The sequence below is a fragment of the Columba livia genome, chromosome 4, assembly GCF_036013475.1.
Source record: "Columba livia isolate bColLiv1 breed racing homer chromosome 4, bColLiv1.pat.W.v2, whole genome shotgun sequence".
NCBI classification, from domain to species: domain Eukaryota; kingdom Metazoa; phylum Chordata; class Aves; order Columbiformes; family Columbidae; genus Columba; species Columba livia.
This window is the reverse complement of record NC_088605.1, coordinates 26,487,049-26,510,804: the sequence shown is the minus strand read 5'-3', so window position 1 is coordinate 26,510,804 and position 23,756 is coordinate 26,487,049. Positions and strand designations below refer to the sequence as shown.

At 37.0% G+C, this 23,756-nt stretch overlaps 1 protein-coding gene across 2 annotated transcripts; it reads left to right on the top strand.

Annotated features, from left to right (window-relative positions):
- Positions 1-5,897: 5,897 nt before the first annotated feature.
- Positions 5,898-22,563, top strand: YIPF7 (Yip1 domain family member 7). 2 transcript variants are annotated; one of them, XM_005501233.3, is made up of 6 exons: positions 5,898-6,017; positions 8,225-8,341; positions 9,634-9,800; positions 11,509-11,654; positions 16,052-16,233; positions 19,770-22,563. In XM_005501233.3, exons 2-6 carry the CDS (start codon positions 8,226-8,228, stop codon positions 19,930-19,932), a joined length of 774 nt encoding a protein of 257 aa, XP_005501290.2. In that variant the 5' UTR covers positions 5,898-6,017; position 8,225; the 3' UTR covers positions 19,933-22,563. The 2 variants fall into 2 exon arrangements, with proteins under 2 accessions (XP_005501290.2, XP_064916874.1); XM_065060802.1 differs by lacking the exon at positions 8,225-8,341 and having other exon boundaries at positions 5,930-6,017.
- Positions 22,564-23,756: the final 1,193 nt, after the last annotated feature.

The window sequence follows — 23,756 nt, the reverse complement described above, 5'->3', positions numbered from 1 at the left end:
GAAAGGACAATTAAATCTTTTTGATGGTTATTACCTAAGCAGAGTTGCAAGTAAAAAAAATGTTTCTGAGCAGAGCAGAAAGGATTGCTTATATTATACATAAGTATTTAAGTATTCCAGAAGGACAGCTTTGAGGATTTGGGTTTTAAAACTCGGTATTTTGTGAATTACAGTTTTATCCCTACTTTTTAGTTTCTATGGCAATTGAAGGATACGTGCCTTCTGTAGCATTGTGCTTAACTTTTGAGTCTATATAAGTTTCTCATGAGCTAGCAATATCTATGTTGTATGACTTGTCCAGCCAGATAAATGAATGTCTCTGTTTGAAAAGTACATTATATATTTCTGGGTACTTCTTCAATCTGTAGCAATAAGTAAGAACTGTTTAACAATACAATTCATGACAGGCTTTTTTGTCTTTCAGAAAGGATTTTTTTTTTTTAAAGAAATAAACTGATACACAGCAAGTGTACTGGTAAACCTTGCCATAAAACTTCTACATTTTTTCTTTTCTTAGTTATCCTAGCAAAACTGTTTTATTTTTTTTTTCTTTTTCTCCTTAACTTACTGCTAAAGTGAAGTTTAGTAAGTTTTAGTAACTTTAGTAAGATTAGTAAAGTTTAGTAAGTTTAGTAAGTTTTAGTAAGAATTTCCAAAAGCAATTCACCCATTAGAATTTTGGGCTCTGATATATGTACACTTATAATTGTAGTATTTATTTGCTATTTATTTATTCTACCATGGACCTTTTCTATGTTGAGAGGAAAAAATTCGTCAACCCCATGTTTGTTGAACTTCAGCTGTTAGCTTTTAGCCTATGAGTTTTATCTTGTTTCTATGTCCATCTCTTATAATGCCTACTGTGATATAGCGTAACAACACATAAAACCTGGGCTAAACAAATGTTAACTGTGAAGTCTGAAAAGTTCGAAAGCATTGGGAGTGAGATTCTCTTTACAACTACCAAGTTATGAGTTCTGCTCATTTTCATACTTGCTCAAATACTTTTTCTTTGTAAACCATGTATATATATATTTATTTTTTTTTTCTTCCCCTAAAATGATTCTCAGAAAACAGCTAGCATTTTTTTCACAGAATTTTCTTCACTTGAAAATAAAAGGCATGGAGAGTCTAAGCCCAAATACTTAAGATTTTACAAATTTGTAAGCAACAAGGTCTTTATCTAAGGCCTTTAATTACAGTGTAGGCTACAGCACTAATCTGTTGCTTGGATTACGACTGAGTGTACACCCTGTGTCACGACAAGCTTGTACCCTGGATGACCTCAGCTGGGATGAATCCTGAATTTGCAGATCCCTGTCACTCCGTTTTGCCATCCAACATTGTGTCAGTCTGTGGAATTTGCTTCTGGACAAATGTGGTTCATATATCTTTTTCCGATTCAAACTGGGCTGGGGCCAGAAAGGGCTTATTTGCAGTGGTAGATTTTGCTGCTCAAGGGAGTAGACCCTGTGCCCCTGTCCCTTTTCTTCCTAGTAGTGACTTGCAGGACCCATGTGGCATCTGTCTGACTTTTGACAAGGTCAGGATGTACTCAGCTAAATAGAAATTCATTAGAAGGCCAAGATTAATTATTAGTAAGGGCTTTCTCTGGTGATTTAGGTTTATTTCCAAGATTTAGTTTTGTTTTCTCTTCCCTTTCCTCCCCTCCTGTGGATGCAGAATAATGACAACCAGCAAAGGCTTTTACCTTATACTTTTATCCTAGTTTAACATTTCTATCCTATGCAACTCATATATATATAAAATAATATGAGCAAAGCTGCAATATCTCCAGAGGTCTACTGTATGTTTTACAAATCACCAGCAACTTTTTTCTGCTCTTTATCTGGCTCCAAGCCTGGCTACACTCCTCTGTACATGATTACTCTAGGTATAGAAAGGAAGCTGAAATTTTTCCTGAGAAACTCTCTAAGGATGCCAAGTTCATCTATGTGTTTTTCCAAAAAGTAAAACTTACTTTCTGTAGTTAACGTTCCCTTTAGGCAGCTTGTGATCCATAGGTTGTTCACATAAATTGCTGAAGCTGCTCTTCTGAAACCTTTATAGTTTACAGAGCCTGTGTGTGCTTATTGTGAAGAAGTAATTATGGTTTGTCCTTAAGAGCTTTATGACCTCCACACAGAAAAAACTTTCTTGCTGAAATGTTACCAACTCTTCTGTCCCACCCCGTTTTGGAAGAATGATATGATTACACAGGATGAGGTGTTGTAGTTTTTTTTACTCCACTAAGAGCCCTGTGAAATTATGCAACACACTTCTCAACTATTTAATATCTTTATTGTGTTCATTCAAATAAGATTACGTTTTATTTTCAGTCTTGTCCATAGTCATATAAGGCTTGCCACAGAACCATCATTTCTAGGAAAGGAGAACAAAAATTGTCCTAGATCTGAGGACCTTAAAATTTCATTCCTAGCTATATTGCTGGCTCAGTGAGTTTAAAGAGGTTGCCTGAAGTCTCTTTTCAATTGTAAAACAGCAACAATCCCAACTTCCTGCATAAAGCACTTCACAAACTTTTGAGTAAAAGCTCTACAAAACAGTAAAAAAATGTTGTATTTTCTGTATGTTAACTTTCGTTTCACTGTTCCTGGAAAATATGTTCTATTAATTTAATGCAAGGATAAGCCAATATAATTAGATACCTACACTTCAGACAAGTGTACTTCGAGAAAAAAAGTTTCATTTTTCTTTTCTTCCTCCTTAATCATGATGTATTTTTATTTCAAATTGAGGTCTCCTGGAGTGTGTGGGTTGTACTTTGTATGCCTCTATATTTTGATCTCTCCACAAGAAGATTTGAAAGAAACTCCACTAGACTGACGCAACAGAAAGGATATGGGGAGAAAAAAAAATAACATATTAATGTCATTTTTATTACAGAAAAAAAAATTTATTTCCTATAGATACAAGTTATTTTGGGTTGCTTTGCTCCTTCACAAACATAAAGAACATGAATGGCCATATAAGTCAAAACAGAAAGTCTTCTCTTCAGCAATGACAGGGATTGAATGCATAGGGAAGAATAGGATTGTTTCAGACAAATATTTTCCTAATCTTCTACTATTACTGCTTCATGGACTTCTTGAGCTGCATACTGTTCCTATGCATTTAATAAATCTTGGTGGATTTATCTTTCATGGACTTATTCCAGATCTATATAAATATTCAACATGTATGACTGCCTTTGATGAGGAGTTCCACAGGTCTGTCACCCATCAACCTTTTGTTTCTTTGCTTTGAACCTAATACCAACACTTTGTGGGTTTTCTTCTTCTTTCAGAAGAAAGAGTCAACAGTTTATTCCTACCCACCAGTCCATGCTACTCATAATTTTGTAAGCCACTACTAATTGTTGTTCTCTCAGCCCGAGGACTCCTTGCCAACCTGGTAATTCTTCACATGGAGCCCACCCCCTACACACCTCCCCTACCCTTCTCTCAGTGTGTCAGTATTCTGCTAAACACTTTCAGAGATAGGGGAGCTAGAACTGCTCACAACATTCAAGTTGCCAGTGAATCACAGAATTATGCAGGGGTATAATGATGATCTCTGTTTTATTGTTGTTTCCTTTCCTAGTAATTCCTAACAATGGAATGGTGTTTTGGACTGCTAGTGGGTATTAAGAAGTAAAAGTATTCATGCAGGAACCCATAACTTCTCCCTTGTTTGTTCAAGTCTAGCAAACTTGTTCAGCAGAAAAAAGAAAAACACTAAGAGCTTTGGATTTCACTTTTTTTTTGGCCTCTTACACACTCTCTGAAGACTTGTAATAGGAAAGGGTTAGGGTGTTACACTAGATGTGTCTGAAGTTTATATGCATAACATCAATTTAGCAGACACTTTATATAATGTAAATAATCAATTTGGAAAAAATATTTCATAGAAGTAGTAAGTGGTATACTTCTTTAAATTTTATTATCTTCTTTAGTAACATATTTTAATAATGTCCCACTTATAAAATAATTAATGGGGCCTTTAAATGTAAGTGATTAAGCTTAAGGCTTACTGAATAAATCCTTAATGTGATTAATTTTTACATTTGAAAAAACTATAGAGTAATTATGATTTTCTCTAATGGATTCATCATAGCCATCAGTTAATGTTGAGTAATGAATATAGACTTATATAACTGATTCTGTAGCCAGAATTCTATAGTCTTTTCTGTCTTATCCCATTTAATCTTGTGGTATCCTGTTTTTTCTTTTTTTTTTTTTTTTTCTAAAAAAAGAAAAGCTAATTACAATTTTTAAAAATGTTTTAACGACATTTGTAAAAAAAACTGAAAATGAAAATGTAAGCTTATGAAAACTGATGATATTTCATTTTTTCCTGCTTTGTTTACTTTCCATTTCAGGAAAGATGGAAAAAGTGAGTGAAACAAGCCTAGTAGTTTAGTTTAGAGAAAAAGTTTTAATTTTTGTAGAAATTCTCACATTTTTCATCAACTCTGCTAATCTTCTTTACACTCATTGGCTTCAAGTCTCATTTTCATTTTTGATTAGACCTCATTGAAATGAATTTTTCCCATATTATTGACATCCTGTCTACTTGCCAGTCAAGTAAAGTGAGGTTACATTCTGTTCTAAAACCTTGAGGTGTAACAATTTATTTTTTTCCTTTTTTTTCTCATACCTGACAGCCTTCTCTAATGTGTTGTGTCAGTGATGGACTGAACATCAGGTACCTGAGGCTCAGTCACACCTTTGCTGAGTTGTACCAGTAAATATCTACTGCATGCTCCTTCCACACCAAACTTCAGCATTTAATATTTGCCATATCTATTGTGACCATGGGCATATGTTTTTCTTAGCCCCTCTCTGATTGTTTTCAGCCATATAATTTTTTTCACCTCCAAGTGGTTTGGTTAGTCTTCAAGCCTGCCCCTGAGAAAATTAATTTTCTATTTGTAGTCTTTAAGACTAGAAAGGACCTGTGCTATCTAGTTTGTAGCCTTGGATAAACAAGGGTCGTGGAACACTACTGAATTAATTGCCCACCTGAACTGAGTATCTCATCTGATCATCAGATGTCTAACACAGGAAACTTGCTAGCAATGTTAGGAAACTGCTCTTTTGGTCAACTGCTGTTGTCACTGTGGAAATTTTCAAGCTTTTCCTCTCTGAGTTTTATTTTACTGTTGACTGAGAGCTTCGAGGATCTTTTTAGTGTTTGTTGTCTATTTTGCCCTACAGATTTGGGTAAAATCACCCTGTCATTGTCCCTGGTTGGTAGATTTTGCTTCAAAGTATCTTCTAGACAAAGTTTATAAAGCTTCTGTTCTGTAAGACACCAGTAGAAATCCTCCTCGCTTTCACAATTTCATTTGAAAGACATCAGATGGCAGTTATTTAATCAGTATAATGGTTGTCCCATTAGACAGTGATGGTTCTATATTTATTGAAACAAAATCAAGTAAAATGTCTTGTATAAATATAGGTCATCAGTGGTTACCTTTCCCAACTACAGATCTTGTTAGAAAATAAATCAGGTTGAAATGAGCCAGCCACAAGGAGCAGCTCTAGGGCTCCATGTGTCCCATAGTCTGCCCCATGGAAACATCTGCTAGCAAAGTACACCCGAGTAAATGTATTTACCCTGCTCATTCGACAGGTATTACTTATGGCTGAAACTTTAAAATATCTGACAGCTCTGCTCATGAGGGCTCCACCAGGACCCTTTTAAATACCTACTTAAGAAAAAAAGCTCTAAACTATAATCTAGATTATTGAGTTGAAATTTATAGAACAGTACTTGTTCATATTGTCCTGTTTTCCTTGAAGATTCTGCTTATTGTTGTTAGTTCTTGCTAAATGCTGGCCATGATATTGACAGGTTGTGGGTTTTTTTCTTTCATATGCATCTGTTCAAAGATCAAATTTAGAATCTTATAAATAGCACTAAGCTCATCTCTGCTGAAGCAAGAGGATATTTTAGGTGTTCTCCAACATGTAAACTCAACAGACTGGAGTTTTCATAAAATATCTTAAAAAGTAAGTAAACTTATCTCCAAATTCTTTTGGAAAATAAGTATATCTTTCTACTACACAGATTGTAGCATACCTGGTTAAGTAATTATTTCATTCCAGATAGTGGCAGCAAAGAATCTTAAAGCCTTACTGGAAATGAACTACTGGGGTAGAAGTACCCACTAATTTTTTTTTTTTTGTTAATATTCCATGTAAAATATTTATTGAACAAATGCATAACTGGTATGCAATTCCAAATAAAACCACAGGACATAGCTTAGTACAATTAATTTGCATTAATTCATATTTATAGTGTAAAAACTATTTCTCTTCTAAATTTGGAAATCCTGCACGATTGGTCAGCAGTTAAGAAAATAATATTATATAAGTATAGCTTCTACTTTGAGCGCTGTAGCTGAGTTAAGGAGTTGTGTCCCCACAGATTAGTCTGTTTATGGGATGCATTGTAGAAATTGCAGCATTTCAAGGTCCCTGATGAAGTACTAATCTTGATGACTTTTAGCTTGTGAAGAGACATACAAAGATCTTTTCCATAAGTAGCGTGTCCTTGATAAATACAGAGATAATTGAATGTAACGGTGAGGTGAAAAGTGTATTTTGTCAATGGCATTTGGAAAGAGGGCAAAAGTGGAGAAAACAGGAAGTGTTAGGAGAAATTAATATCTCACATGATAATCTAAGTAAATTGGTTATCAGTCAGAAGTTGCATAACTTCACTGTGTGTTTTAGGAGTTTAACTACAGAAATGCCAGCCAAGTGGTGAAACACGTGGATACATCTGCATTTACAGACAAATCCTGCTCAGCCCTTTCCCTAAATCACTGAGAAACTTTAGATGTGAGGAGAGAGGGCTCAGGGGCATCTCCTTAGTGAATATAACTACCTGATGGGAGGGAGCAAAGATGACAAAGCCAGGTTTTTCAGAACCCAGTTGGACACAGCCCTGAGCATCCTGCTTAATGGCCTTGCTCTGGGCAGGGGGTTGGACCATGTGATCCCAGAGACCCTTCCAGCCTCAGCCCATTGGTGGCTGGGGACTCCCTGAACCTGCGTGCTGCTCCAAGCAGGTCTTTGCTGCCGGTGGCTCAGCATAAAGGTAAAACTGAAGTGAAACAGAGTCGGCCCTTAATCTTGTGGCTGCTCTTACTCAAGCCATGGAATTGCTTGTCTTGGTAGACCTGGCAAATTTGAAGCTGTTTTCTGGATTTGTAGCCAGCCATGCTAATAATATAGGAAGCACCTAGACCAAATCTAAGAATCAATAAAATTATCTTTGCAATTTGAATTACACTATAATGCCAAAAGATATGTGATGATTTACAGAATCAATGTGCTTCATTTCTTACGTTGTTTATTTATGACCGAGACAATCAGTCCTATCTACCTGCAAGGTATGTGAAATGGGCCCCATGTGTGCAAAATTCAAATCATTACAAAAGCAGGAGTGACCCCATACTAGGTTAGTCACAACGTAGAAAGGAAGACAGAAAAGTTGTTCCTTTTTCAATCTAATCAGTCTGTACCCATGGAGCAGAACCACAGGTCAACAAGACTGAAAGACATGTCTTCATTCTTGCCATATTTTTTAAACTATCCAATTGATCATGCAGTATGCTATCCTCTTCAGAATCATGTAGCTAACCAATGAGAACGTATATCTGGTACTCCTAATATGCCAGCTACAGTGCTTTTAAACACAAATCACATATTCTGTGACTGTATTTGTATTTTTCCAGTGTTTTATGGTGGTCATATATAGTGGTGCAAAGCACAAATAGCTGAAAATAATGATTTATTTTGAAATCCAAAATACATTTAAAAACATTAAATTCTAAGCATTCAGACATGGACACAATTTTTCTTTAAAGAAGGAAAATGAACTGTTTAAAACAATAGTTTACTTGATATATATCTTCCAAAATTACGTAAGTTATTTTTGCTAAAACTAACAAGACAGGAAGTCTTGTATACAACTTATAAATTAATATACAGTAATTAATGATAAAAGAAGATTAATTTCTCTTGTTATAAAAATAAAGAGTCCTTTTTTGTCACTTCCAAATTATCATGAGTTTCTATGGAATGATTCTTTCGAGCTTGTGGCTTTAAGGTTTATTGTTCTCATTTCAGCGTAGCACAGTTCAAAACATAGATACTGGCTTGTTCCAAAGGCTATTTTATCAATACTTACAACATTTTTTTCCAACCAGAATGACAAATTTTGAGCAGTTTCACATCGACTTTTACCAGTCCAATTATACCATAGATGACCAGGAAGAAGGTTACAACAGTTACGGGTCTAATGAAAACCTCTGTGGAAGCAGAAAGTAAGTATGCCAAAACAACAACAACAACAACAACAACAACAACAACAACAACAACAACAACGAGATAAATGAGAGAAATGAATGACAAAAACCATCATGCAGTTGCCAAAAAAGGATTGCATAATGAATTCAGTGGGAGTTTTAGTAGATGAATGCAAGTCATAGCAGTAGCAAGACAGAAAGATTCTTATTATTTCTTTTTAGTTTGTTGGGGTTTTTTTGTTTTTGTTTTTGTTTTTGTTTTTGTTTTTGTTTTTTAATATTTTTTAAACCTATCGGTGACTTCCTATTGGTGACTTCTGCCCCTGGAAGAGGGAAAGAAGTTCTGAGAGTTTCCCGTTAGGGAGATTTTCTACACAAGGTGGGAGGCTGGGTGTTGCTGCAACTTTCCTGTTCAGCAGCTGGCGGATCTGGCTGGCCCTGGGTCTTGCAACTGGGGACAAAGGGCAGGAGACCAGGCCAGGCCAACAGTGTTCCTCCCTGCCATGCATTTACACCTCCTGGCAAAAAATCTGTGGATGTCACTGGCTGTTGTACATATCTTGATTTCAGTCAAATGAGAGTTCAGACTTGGTTTATGCCTTCTGGTCATAGAGAAATAAAATAATTTATAATAATAATTAGGGAATCACAGAAAATACAGCAGGAAAGATCTTCCAGAGATCATCTACACTTTCCCCAAGGCAGAATTACTTATAATGATACCTTTCTTTGTAAAGTATTGTGTTCCGTGCCACTTTTATATTCACAGATGTTGCAGATTGTTTACCTAATTGGAGCAGCAGAGCTTCCTGTTAGAACTGTTGAATTTGGGGCATATAGTGCTAGTAATTCCTTAAGCTCCTTATCAGATTCAAGAAAAATAAATTATCTAAAGATATGGCTCTTTTAATAGCAGTGTAGACATACCCAAGGAATGTCACCAGGATGCTTGGTGGAAAAGTCAGGAATGCCTAAATTTGTGGGTGTCCTCAGAACTCCTCAGCCCCAGCCTGGAGGCTTGTCCTCTGTCATTGCTGGACAAACACAGAAGTGGGTGTGATGAGCTGCAGCATGCTAGCAGGCCAGCAGGAACACCGTCTGCTTTTGGTGTTGGTTGCAGTGAAAGGAAGGAAAGCTGTTCTCAGCAGCTCACTACACACAGTGATCACTGTGCCCAGAAAATTTTCCAAATTCCACAAAATGAAAACAGTTGAAGATGTATACCAAGGCACACAGGCTAGCAGCTTTAAGCAGTTGTGAAGTTGCTCATTGTAGTTACTTGTTTTGCTGTGATTTTCTTTTTGTTCTAGGAGCCAAACAGAAGAGCAGCCTCCAGCCACTGCTTTTGCCCCGTCAGAAATGCTTCTGCCCTCTCGGAGTTACACGGGTCAGATTTTGCAGCCAGCATACAGTCCTGACACTCTCTCTTATCTCAGTTATGCTGATGGATTTGAAGAGGAACCTCCTTTGCTAGAAGGTAAAATAAACCCATGGACGATGTGCGTGGTTCCTGGGGGTGCCTGTACTTTTCTTTGCTAGCTGGTGGCAATCTTTAGAGAAACTTCAGTAGAGCTGCCAAGTTTGGCTGTACCAACTTCAGCCGACAGCCCCTGGGCCCCAAACCTGCATTTTCTTATTTGAATTTGCCATGGATTCATTTAGCCTTATGGCATATATAGCATACACTTCACTACCACTAGATGACAGCATAACAATACGTTTTGTGTTAAAGTTTCCAAATATTTTTTCCACTCTGTGTTTATCCTGCATACATATTGGAAAATCTATAATTAATAAATATTACAATAATCCTTTTTGCATAACTAGTAATAAATTTAATAGTTTGAACATGCTAAATAGCTTGTTTCAGTGTGAAAGAAATTGAGAAATTTCCTTTCAGCTTCAATTAGTTGATCATTCAACTGCACAAACAATATAATTCATTGTGATGATTGAACCACCTCATATGCTAGTTGCTGATTTTATAGTTTACAAAATACGTGTGCTACATTAAAAAACCCAGATAATTTCTTTTTTTATTATTTCAACTTATAAAAAGAGCATATTCAGCCTGCTTTTGCATACTAGAAGGCAAGTGGGGTTTTTATTACTTAAAAGATACTACTACTGCCTTAAAAACAGCAAGTGCACTCTGAGATAGATAACTGCTAGATTTCTATCTCTCAGACTTCCAAGCATTTAACTCCACAGGCAGTCCAGCCTGTGAAAAGGATGTTGAAATAAAACTGCTTCTGATCTGCAGGGCTTCAGAGATGTTCCTATCTGTGTACCACATAAATCTGACCAAAGACACACATTTTAATACAGAATAACTTTATTTATATAATGTTTTGACTCAGCGCAAGGTAACGGATTTGTGGAATAAGGTAAAGACCTACTTGGCTTTACAAACAGATCTAACACATTGTCCATCTTGGTAGTTCTAGCACCCAGTTCTGAACCTAACTTTTCCCTTATGGGAGCATCTCAGGGAAGACAATTACTCTTGCAAGCTGAAGTGAAGTTGCAAGAGAAATCTTTGCTCCAATAAAGTTAATGGCAGATTTCCCATTGACTTTAACGAAGAAGAATTTCGTTTCGTTTCTAGGGGTCCTCAGTAACTGCTTTTTAAATGCAAAAAAAAAAAAAAAAAAAAAAAAGAGCTTATAAAGCAGTGCACAAAGTATTATTAACTTGCCTTGAAGGGAAGAATGTCATTTTTAAGTGCCTGTGGCAGTTCAGGCTTAAGACACATCTCTTGTCAGATTTGACAGAATTAAAGCATATATCTCTGTCCCTGGTGTTCTAGAATATCTTGAATTCTGCAGTTACTGTTAATTAGCATATTTTTCAACATCTAAGTTAGTGTGGCATTAGATAGATGTATTTTAAATATAGGAAAAACAAATATTAACTCAAAAATGCCAAGGGCATTTTTTAGTTTGCTGCCTAAAATTGGATTTAATAAATTAATATTTCAATTTAGAATCAGAGCTGACTCTCAAATATACTGGATATATAGCAGGGACACCATATTCCTACTACAGAATGCATCATCCTACAATGCCATCTTCATTAAAGCAATTAATTTTGTTGCTTGTTTTGGGTTTGTGGCATCAAATGGGTTTCTGTGAAAGTGTTGTTTTCTTGTGAGCAATTAACTATCTCAGAATTTCTCGTTGCAGAACTTGGGATCAATTTTGAGCATATATGGCAAAAAACGTTAACAGTTCTAAATCCAATGAAGCCTGCAGATGGCAGCATTATGAATGAGACAGACCTCACCGGACCTATGGTCTTCTGTTTGGCCCTTGGAGCAACATTGCTGCTGGTTGGTTGTGGTAGAAATCTTAAGGGATTTATTTTGTAACAAGTTAATACCGGGGTGATAATGCATGTGAAGTTGCAGAAAATGTAGTGTGGGCATAGAACGAGTCAATTGCTACCATTCATTCTGAGGTTATATATTAAAAAGTCTCCTTGCTTTGAAAGTATCTGCATAAAGTTTAAATGTAATGTAGATGTAATAGAGGTGAAGTGATGTGTTACTTCCAGTGGAAACAAAAGACCACACCATTTTGGGGGGCGAGATTTGATATGAACAAAGAACAGATCTGTGCAGTGTATATCCTGAGTAGGCTCTGAACACCCAAAGCACAGGAGTGTGCAGTAGGTAAGGACCTAACAAGGAGTCTTTAAAGGAGGGAAGAAAAAGGCATAGCAGACCAGCCCAGCTTTTCTACAGTTCTTGTTGCTGTTCTGAAATTATCTTCTCTCAATGTTATTTTGGGAACTGCAAAGTTATTAAAAACAAGCAAACAAACAAAACAATACAAAAAAACCTATAATAATTCAAAAAAGAAAAATGGAAACAGCCTCGTCCCTCCTGCTCAAGTTTGCAGTACCTTCCTATAAATTTTACTAGTGCTTTCTTAATTTATATTATTCTTCTACATCATCTGTGTTTAACCTTTTTCCTCTTTATGAATATAGCTTTCCTACAGGAGAAAAGGTGAACAGGGTTTGTGCAGTACTCCAAATTCATCTATTTATCACTGACAACAGGGGCTCTACAGTGCTGCTGAAGTACAGCTCTGATTGTTGGCAGCAATTTATCAGGCAGGGATAAGGTGGGACCATTCTGGGAAGGGCTTTACGGCTCTAGCAGTGAGGTCAGAGAAATGGGACTCTAATTCTCCATTTCCTCTGTGATAAATAGTGCTGAATCAGAAGATTCTTGCAAGTTCTTATGCAATTTACTGTCAGTGCAATACCTTGAATGTGCAAACTGCAATATAAATGGCAAATATGATTATTATTTATGTCCCTATAAATATAAAAGTCTCTTAAAAGGTTGGAAAAGGCAGGAGGAAGGGGAATAAAAGGAAAAGTACATGGGAAACTAGAGAAGACAGGCTATTTTCCACCTAAAGAAAAAAAGGTATGCGGAGAATAAAAGAAAACTGACTTTAATTGGGAAAATGGAAGACAAGGTAAAATAAAGAAATAATTAAAAAAAAAAAAAAGTTACTGTTGATTTTGCTCCCTGGATAGCCAACAATTATACTGAATATTAAACTACTAATATTGAAACAAAGTACTTTAATTACTATATTTGTTCTGGGATATTAATCATTTTACATGTCCTTAGAAAAACAACTATTTTCAGTGCTCCAGTTGTAGGCCAGCAGAACTCCTCTGGTACAATCTAATGTTTTTTGTGTCACAGCTTCATGGCAATATGTTTATGGGATTTCCATGGGCCACCTTATAAATTCAGGCTGCTCATTCTATCTCTGATACGTTTGAATACTAAAGTGTCTCTTCAGCTGTGTAAGCTGTGATATCCTTCTGTACTTGAGTAATTATCTTCTAATAGCACCAGGAACATAATTTGCTTGAGAGCTTGTTTCCAAAAATAATTTCTAAATTTTATTAAGTTCCAGCTTTTTAACTATGGAAAAATATGCAAAGATATTCTTCAAATGATAGCAGTTCTTTCAGAGTAGAGAGAAAAAGAGGAAAGGGTTGTTAGCCTGGCAGCAGGACTTGATCTTCCTCATACTGGCATAAAGAGGGCAGCTCCGCTGTCGACAGAAAAACAACAGCAATGTGAAAGTTAGCAGAAGCCTGAGCCTCAGCTGCTTTGCATTTTACAGTCGTATGTACAAAATCAGACTTCCTCATCCACTTAAACTAAGGATAGTAGAACCCACTCTAGGCAGATGCAAACAAGCACACAAAGTCTGACTTTCTTCTAACCTTGTTCCTTCCACAGGACAAATTTAGCTTTTTCAATTCGTCGAAGCCTGCCAGACTAATCAAGCCTGATTCTGGTTTTGCTTGCATCACTATGAATTGAGTGTATTTCCGCATGTGTGAGTCAATATACTTACATATGTTAAGAAAGGCTAGAATTGGAACCAGCATGTTCAGCTGCTTTTTTTCTCTCATTCCCCTGCACCGCAAATCAAACATTTCACCAAACAGAGACTTCAGTTAGCTGCTAGTGCTGGTGCTCCCTTCATCTCTGTCTCAGTAATTTCTAATCTTAAATTAAGCTGCTAAATAGTGCTGTGTGGAATGATCAAGTACACTGAAACAAAGAGATTAAACATTTGCCCCAAACCATTGTAGATGTTAAACTTACTACAAATCTTTAATAAGTGAAATTGTAATTGATAATAATCTGAGCTAGTATTGCTCTTTCACACTATCTCTAGCTATCATTAATTGTATTTGGTGAAGCAATTTTTCCCGATTATTTTATACCAGTAATATGCAAAGGACAGCAAAGGACTCTGTACTGAAACAGGAAGATTTCTGATGCTGTTAGTTCAGGAATAGATTATTCCTTTATGGTGGAACATGGTGGCAGGGAAAAAGCCAACACTAGGGATGTTGCAAGGACATAGGTAACGTGCCTGGACCTGCCCTAACTTTTAGGCCTGGAACCAGAGAAGAGCTCAGCAGTGAGCCAGGTCAAGCTGAAAACAGGATGACAGTGCTGATATAGATTCAGGGCTTATTAACTGGGGCTGCCTTTCACACACAAGCATGCGCTGCTCTCCAGCTGGAGCTGATGAGCTGTCACCAGCCCACAATATTAGGACATTAAGGTTCTGTCATCCCTAGATTGAGCTCTCTCTGCTGTATTGCTTTATATCTGTCCAGCTCAAACACCGCTGGCATTCAGTCATCAGCTTCCACCCAAATGGATGCAGGAAGAAGGGGCAGAGGAGGGTTCTCAAAGTTTTTTTACTGGACATTTTAGTAAAATGTATGGATAAGTAAAGTGGGAGGTTTTCTCAATCTTCCTTAGCCATCATGAAAGAGATACTCGTGAATATTGCAAGCCATAAAAAAAGTTTCAACAATGTTTTCACTTTATCCATTTCAAGAGAATCCAACCACAAGCTACAAAATTTTCAGGAAACTGAGATCCTTTATTAGTTTCAATTCTCATGTGGTTTATCATATGCAATATATAATGTGTGCAATATATAGGTGTGTGTTCATGCACAAACACACTTGTGTTTTAAGTATGTATATATGTATTCTTATGTGTTAGGAAGGTGATATGTTGTGGCACTTCATTTGAGAAAATTATTCTATGGTCCTAAGTTAAGGGTTGAGTCCCCGGTTTGAGCTTTCTCCTTCATAAATGCATGTTATCGTTAAGATACAGAGTTCCAAGACAAAGGAAAAACAAAACCATCTTCATCCCAACCACTGTTTATTTCTGATGTTCGAATGTTTATTTCTGGTGTACAAATGTGAAAATGACAGTATTGTGTAGCAAACATTCAGTATTTCATTTGTTTAAAGCTTGAAGAGAGAAAAAAAAAATTAATAGGCTTTTGTGAATGTTCATTTTTGGGAGTGAACAATGGCCTCAGGCCTGGAAGTGATCCTTCAAAATGATGGCAGGAGATGAAGAAATCAGTGGTGCTGTGGCTACTGTTGCCTGTTGTACTAGCTTTGTGTGTAAATTAGAAAACATCAGGCTCCAGGCTGTCAGGCTGGTACCTTTCACAGGCACTAAATTCACACAAAGGAATAAAACTTGGAAGAAAAAAAAGTGTGTTTTGGTTTTTTTTTCATTCATTGGGATGAAAAAAGAACACAAGCTGACAGTTACTGCTCAGGTTTATTTTGAAATGAACATGTTGTATTGACCTAAGCACAGAGATGTGCCTTTCTCATGGTAGTCAGGAGAAAGAATGGGCACATTCACCCTGAAAAAACAGCATACTTTCCGTGAAGTTGTACTAGTTTTTTGCAAGCCTGCTTAAAGCTGAAGGTTTGTAATAAAACATGACACATCATTTTACTTAGGGCACTTTTCCACAGCCCCATGTAAACCTAGTAGAAAGATGTTTCCTGGCACTAAAATGTGCTTTCCATAACTTCTCAGGTTGTTACAACTTAGACCTTCCCAAGTCTCTCCAACCAATTCCCATCCTGTTCAGTGCCCAATTTCATTAAGAGTGAGAATCAGTCTTATAACTTTAAATTAGCAACAAGCACATTCTCAGAATTGTACCTTGGAGATTTTTGATACAAAAATCTCCCCAAAATCATGGTTTACAATCTAACCGATGTAGGTGAAGTGGAGAGTGTCAACAAGAAAAAGTAACAAAGCTAGTGCTTGCCTTCTCTCTTCTCCCACTGCTTTGTGATCACTTGCTCACTTCTGACACTTCATGCTACTTATATTTATTCCAGGCAGGAAAAGTTCATTTCGGCTATGTGTATGGCATGAGCGCCATTGGGTGCCTTGCCATGCATGCCCTGCTGAACCTGATGAGCGTCCCAGGAGTCTCACATGGTTGTGTTGCAAGTGTCTTGGGCTATTGCCTGCTGCCCATGGTGATCCTGTCCTCTTCTGCTGTCATCTTCTCACTACAGTAAGTACCAGTGTATGGCAACAGGTATCATATGGAGGACAGTAAGTTAGGAGTCTGATGTTATGCTAAACACTTTGTAAATTCTTATGTAGTGAATTGTGGCATTGGAAACTGTGAAGAAAAACACCATTTTGTTTGTTGTGTTTGGGTGGAAGTTGACAAAACTGAACTGTGTGTGAGAAGGGTCGTATATATTCATTTTAATATGAGTTCTTAATTCCCTTGTTTCTCACTTGGACTGAGAGTGGCTTTGATTTTACAGCAGCCTCAAATGTGATTTTTGTTTTGCAGATCAAACAGTGGTCAAACTCAGGTATCAATTTTAAAAGCGACACCCAGATTTTTGTTTTATATAGCTGGTTCTGCTGTTCCCTTTTTGTTCACAGTATCAGGTTCCCATCCTTATATTTCCTTACCTTCTGTAGACCAGCTTCTGTGTGACAGAATGAAATAATCAGTCAACCCTTGTTTGACTTGGAGCACTAGAACAAGGGTTTAAGATGTAGTAGACTTGTATAGTCTGAGCTATAGTTATGATGTAATTGCAAACCTGAAATCAGCTTTGAAAATCTTGAAAAACCGAATGTGTGGTGGCAAATGTATCTGTGTTTGTGGGTGGGTGTTCAGTAATATACTTATGGATAGGGAATTTGTATGTAAGCCTCTCCTTCCTCCTCATTCTGTCAGCCTTTTGAGATACAGACTGTGTTTACCTCCCTGTTCACATACAGCAAAGTACAAGGAAGCTCCACGTCTTGCCTGAAGGCCTTGAGCAGTACTTTTATCCACCATTAACATGTTATTAATCATGATCCCCCTCCTTAGTCTTTGTTGTTCATTCACATTTTTAACTCTCCAATCTGTAAAGTATAGGACTTGGCAGCTGATGAATAAGAAAATGCCCCTGCTTTTTTCCTTTGGAAAAGTAGCAATTTTATGAGTGTGTTTGTTATTTTTTAAGGAAATTATGTAGTGGGATCAAGATTTTGGCATAATCTTTGTTGCGCGTTTCAGTGGAGTGATGATGGTTTAGTCTGATCATATTCCATGTATTAAAGTGTTTCTGAGCTGTCCTTGATGAGATGAACAGTAGAGACACTGAAGAAGCTGTTTATCATCTGTTCTCCTACACTTCCCGTATTTTCTTGATTAACCTGTTTAATAATCCACCCTAATAAAAGGTGAAGACATGTAATTGCAGGACAGATGGGGCAAACTCCAAACCAGCTGTTACAATGGTGCAGAGTACTGTTGGCTTTACAAGGAATACTCAACCACACACTGCACGTTTGTAAAATGCTGTGAATTTACAGAAAACACATCTTTTGAAAATCTTGAAATATTATACTGTGATAGCCTTTACAAATTTAAACCATAGGTTAGCTATTACAAACATGCTATTAAAATTAAGTGGCAACTTTTAAATCCAGCATACATTTCAATATTTTTAATTTTAAAACTTATTTAAAATGGCAAAGACAGCAATACATTAACTTTTTTTTCCCTAGTATTTGTAAAAATGTTATTTCTGTCCATTTCAAATTATAAAGAACAGAGTGGTCAAGCCATATCCTTGACCAAACAGTGAAGGGAAGAGTTTAAGAATGGAGAAAGGAGTTCCTTTACCCAGCTGATGCAGATGATGTGACATTTGCCCTTCTCACATACTTGAGGATTTGGCCCTGATGGACATGCCAGACACAAGCTCTCTGCTAAAGCCAGACCATTCCTTTTGGCAGTAACATGCTGTTAGATCAAGGACCGAATTTATAAAAGCACAGAAATTTCTCTTGGCTCTGATGTGTTTAATGTCACCTTTCCATCCTGCTCATTGCCAATCCTGAAACCATGAGAGACCATTGAACTTCAATGCCAGGCAGAGCAGCCACATCTCTAAATTGTACCACCTTGTAAGAGCCCCCTAAAGAGTCGTTATACAGGCTGAAAATTGTCATCACACAGTATGTTCCTGTTATGTCCCACCCCTCTGCCAGCAAGGACACCTGCTCAAAGAGCCACCTATACCAGCTGTGAACTTTTGGCTAGTTGTTGAAGTGAATGTCTTAGCATCTCCACTTGGGAGCAGGAACTTGGTTCACAGAGCCCTGTGTAATTTCCTTGAATGCTACTGTATAGGATTAAATGAACATTTAAACTGAGGGCATTAAATCACACAGTCCTTAATGTTTGATTTCCAATCAGTTGAAGTTGCAATGCAGTGTTGAGGCACCTTAAAATTAATTCTCTCCTTTCTCCCCCAAAGTCCCAAGACCTGAGAACACCAAGTACCTTAATTGGCCTGGAGACTGGATTGCTGAGGAATGAACTGTTTTATGTGTTGTGATTGCATTAAACAGAATAAGTCAATTAAATAAGGAGAGATCTTGATTTAATTGCAATAATAATATTAGTAGAGTTTATTTCTGATAAATGGACCTAAGTAAGTATTTCTAGTCTGTTTCTCATGGTTCTGTTTTGCTGGTAGTTTGGAAGAGCAGGACACCAGGAAGTCCTTTAGCAAATGACAGAGGGTCATTCATTCTCAAAGTCCTTGAGACTAACACAGTGAAACTATACAGTGCAGCCAATCTTATTATGTACATCACCACTTTATCTCATACATTTTACAGAAGCAGGCTGCAAACACAGAGTAAAAATAAAACATACGTGAAATGTTATTTATTGGCAAGATTTTGTTGCTACAGGGTTTAATAGTGGGCTCTCTGTAATCTGCAGGAATATTTCAGTGGGCTTTTTACCATAGTCCCATAATCATCAGCTCTCCAGGCCACCCTGAGCCTGAGAGGTGGCAGAATGGAACTTCAGAAGGACTCAGCTGTCAATGAGGGGCAGTGAGGAAAGTCACCAACCTTTGGGTGTGCAGAGAAGGATGCAAGGATGAGCAAAATATTTTTCTTCAGTAGTTCTTCTCTCATCCCTTACTTTCTACTCAATGTGTACTCTTTTTTAAAAGACCCGTTGAGCTTTCTCCTGGAAGGCAGTCAACATCTTCCTGCACAGTCAGTTGAGATAGGATTCTTTGAGTCTCATTGCCTCTCCTCAGAGTCCAAGGCATACTTAAAACTCATACCATGTGTTACAAAAACACATCTCCTCCAGGCCATCAGGCTGCCTGACGGAAGAGTAGATCTGTAGTATCATTTTAGATCCTAACAACTTCTACAAGATGATTTGGGCTGCAATAGGACCTTTGCTAACTTTAAAATTAAATTTCAGCTGCTGCGTCTGCTGGAACCCCAGATTTAATTGGAAATGCACTTGTCCTTTTAGCAGTACTCCTAATGAAGCTGCTGCTTTTATCCATGCTGAAGAAATTACCATTTTGTTTCCTGTTACTATTTTAATTTGTTTTGCAGGCTTGACTTTCATTATGTCAGTCAGTCCCTGGTTCTTCCAGTGACGGTTACCTTATCAGTAACAAGGTGCTAGACATGAACTTGAGTTTGATAAGATTTGATGCTACATTTACTAACAATGGGACTCTGTTGTGTTTCTTTTTTTATTCTTCCTCCTAGGGGGATCCTGGGAACTTCGTTAGCTCTGTTTATTATTGGATGGTGCAGTTTGTCAGCCTCCAAAATTTTTACCTCTGCATTGGCTATGGAAGGACAGCAGCTTCTTATCGCATACCCGTGTGCTTTACTTTATGGACTTTTTGCACTTCTAACTGTATTCTGAGATGTATTTTCAGGTAGACCTATCACAGCATGTTTATGGTTGTTGGACAGGCATGGAGTTATTTACTTATTTTTAGATTGCCTAGGATTACATTAAGTTCCATTAACAAAATTAGATTATATGGCTTACCTTTTATTTGCCTAATGGCTGATAATGCAATAAAAAATCAAGCTAACAGGTAGATGACTGCAATAATGGTGTTTTGATAGTCTTACAGCTTAAAGAAAAACACTTGTATTGAGAAGGTAGCAAAAGTGAAAAAAAAAGATATAAATGATCATTAAAAATTTATTTTTTGATTGTTTAATATATAATACATGTACCAGAGAGTAACTGGAAAGCAATATTGTAAATAACAAATCTAGTAAATCAAGTGAAAATAAATATGATTTTGTTTCAAAAAAAGTACTTTGCCATCTCATATGATTACTAATTAATATTCAGAATTTATGTGTGTGTATTTGTGGGTTTTTTAACAGAAGACTGAGTGGCCCGCAGTTGTGATGTTGAAGAATTGTCCAAGAACAGGTTGCTGCAACAGAGGGCAGAAACTAGAAATGTCATCTTGGGTTTGTTTGTTGTTGTTTTGTTTATTTGCTTGTGGTTTTTTCTTTTTTTTTTTTTTTTTAAGAGGTGTTGCTGTCCAAAACACTGTGTACTCTTTGTAATGTACAGTAGTATTAGATTTTAAAATAGCCACTAAACCACTGCCTGCTGTCACTGCAGAAAAGCACCACACAAAGCAAAGGCAACTCCTAAAAATGTTTCCTGAAAGGCAGAACTGCGTTTGAGCAAGCAAAATACAAATCTCCACAATTTTATCTGTCCTCCAAAAAATCTATTCACTGCTTTTAGTTTTACAGGAACCTAACATTTTTATAATAGCAATGAAGCACAGAATGCACAAGACGATGTTTCAAAATATGATATTAGAAGCATCAAGCCATCAAGAGGAAATGGAGATGTGTGTGCAGTCATAACAAGAGCAAAATCCAGTAAGCAGCGGTAGAAAAAATGAATGCAGCTGTAGAAAGGGATAGGGAAAAAGAAATTGATGAAATAAAGCTAAATGTGAAGGAAATAAATGGCAGCAGATTATTTCAGTGGTGTTTTAGGATGTCTTCCTTCTTGATGAGTGTTTTAATGATCTTGATTATCTTCCAATTTATTCATTATTTTGAACTGTTAAGTGAAATGCCTAGAAAATATTTCTCTCTCTAGACACAGGACCAATGATTCTGTGAGAGAGGGTCCTGATACTGCAAACACTTACGCAGAAGCTTAGCATGGTGAATGTGCTGAAGAAAAAATAAAATTAATTGTCTTCCTAATCCTTTTCAAGTCAGAGGTAAATTAGATGATTGGGTTGTCCTCAAGCTAGTGATTCTGTTTCTGAACTGAAAGAGCCTTTAGTAAAAATATTTCCCATTGCTGACATATTTGGTTTTTGAAGAACTCTTGTGCAAACTGTTCTGGAATTCATATTACTGAACTCCCCTTCAGACTAGGGGTCAGGAGAAGTAAAAAAAAAGGTAGTGTGTACTTAGCCAATTCCTTAAAAAGTCAAACTCATTTATGGAAAAATACTTGGTGCATGTATCCATTTCTTTGTTGCAAGGCTACGAACACAGTCACAGAGAGGCAAAGTTGGAGTCATGACCCCAGAATAAACTGTGGCTGTAACCAGGCAGGATCCAGTTGCATTTAAGTGGGAAGTGTGTGAATTTGGAAGATCAGCATTTGCAAGCATGAGAGGTTTGGCCCTGCTGTATCAGGGAGTAAGTTTTGCACTAATGAGGCACAGATAAACATGTCAAGTGACTCCAGGGTGCAGTTAGAAAATCAGGCAGTTTGATTTACCATGCAACAATAGCATTCTTGTGTCTGAATAGGGAAAGATTCATACAGTTGCACGTCTTCTGAAGTTCAGAAAAGATGGTTTAGAAACATTTACGTCCATTTTTGTTCTACACTTCCTGTTATTATTCATACTACCTAAAACAAGTATAAAATGGCTTTATTCTTTAGCACTTTGTATTCATTTTCATCCTGATCTGCATAATACAAATGGCAGGGGAACCAGTGAATCAAGCCATCAATTTGTCTTTTGATGTCATAGACAAGTAAAATTACTTATGGGGAAAACGAACAACTTGAATTTTTGCCACAACATTTACAAAGCAAATACTAGTCTACTTACAGTTTTATGTTTATTCTCTCAGAATTTAGAACTTTTTTCTTTTCTTCACTGAGATGCATCATAATTGTTTTGAATGCTAACTTCTTAATTTCAATAACTTCCCTTGTTTTACTGTTTAGCCATGCTTGATTTCCTTTTACCTGTTCCCAAGGGATTTCCAGCATATGATATGCTCTGGTGTTGTGCTCCCAGTATGGTGTCCTTCAGGGGTCTCTATGATACCTGTGAGGATTTAAATCTCTTAGCCATCCTTCTTTGTCTTCTTTTAAGAGAGAGTCCTCATTTTTACATAGCTCTCCTTTCTGAAGGTCAGCACAGCTGTAGTGATGCTTTTGGACCTATTATTCTGTGTATTTCCTGAATCTAAAAATACTCTGGTCACTATTATAAGGAATTACTTCCTTAAAAATAAATACTATTTTGGTCTAAGATCAGTTTGAAACTTGTATATTCAGTAATATACTCTTGTTCTGCCTCTCTGGATAGGCCTTCTGAACACCATCTAGCTTTTCTGTATTGTCTCTTGTCTGGTCCATTGTATTTCACTCCCTCACATCATTCCATGAAAGTTTAAATACAAGTCTGGCAAGCTGTTACATTTTACTTCCCAAAGAGAGGATTATAAAATAGCAATGGGTCATGGACCTATTTTTAATTCATGCTTCTCACCCCTAAGATTAAAAAAAAAAAAAAAAAAAAAATCACGAGACTTAAACACAAGCTTCAAAGCAAAAGGGAGAAAAAAAACATGGTCTTGGAGGGTACAAGTTTCTAATCAGTCTTTGTTTTCTTGATTTTTATAGCACACACATGGAAGCTCAATTCTGAATGTGCATTCACATACAAAAATGGGCACTTATTTAATTCCTTTCTGTTATTTTGAATGGTGATACCAGTGTTGGACACAGGCAGTATAGGAGACGTGTAGGAGATGAAGTGCTTGCCTGTCCTCCACTGCACTTCTTGTGTGCCAGACGTACTCAAGGCCACCCACAGAAACCAGCTTGCTGCATTCTGCTCTAGTCTAAATATTTTGCTGTTCTATTGCAATAAAATGCAGGAGACTATGAAAGTGAACATATTCTGAGCAAGAGAAGACTATGGCATGAGTTGGAGTATGCAGTGATGATAAAATGGTTATCTGAACAGCAGCTGCTGGCAAAACATCAGGTTGCATCCAGAGACCTGCTCTCCTTGGCTAGCCAGGGGCCACATTTGTACTACCAAGGTTCTACTATTTATCAAAAATCATCGTGTCACATGTCATATTGAAAAGGTTATAATACAGGCCTTGGATAGTTTAACTGTTGGTAAACTAAGCTGAGGATTAAAAGCTGCTGACACATTGAATTGGACACATATCGTGCTTGTAGCTCAGTTAGCAAAGGGTAATATTTTCCTGGTTTTTAGCATGGAATCCACAGAAAGCTTATATACAAAAGGAGTGAAACTGATTTCATGACTGCATTGTTCATGCCATTTGAGAATGAGACATGACAGCTCTGTCTTGTCTTAGACCTCTCTTGCCACCTTGTTAATTTCAGCTCTTTGCTAAACGGCCAACTTCAGGTGTTGGCATTTTCTGTCAACTGAACAATCTTTAGTGAATTTTGCAGTAAAGTTG

Coding starts and splice junctions, on each gene's coding strand:
- YIPF7 (XM_005501233.3), top strand. CDS start 8,226: ATGACAAATTTTGAGCAGTTTCACATCGACTTTTACCAGTCCAATTAT. Junction 9,801..11,508: donor GGAACCTCCTTTGCTAGAAG/GTAAAATAAACC, acceptor TTCTCGTTGCAG/AACTTGGGATCAATTTTGAG. Junction 11,655..16,051: donor TTGGAGCAACATTGCTGCTG/GTTGGTTGTGGT, acceptor TATTTATTCCAG/GCAGGAAAAGTTCATTTCGG.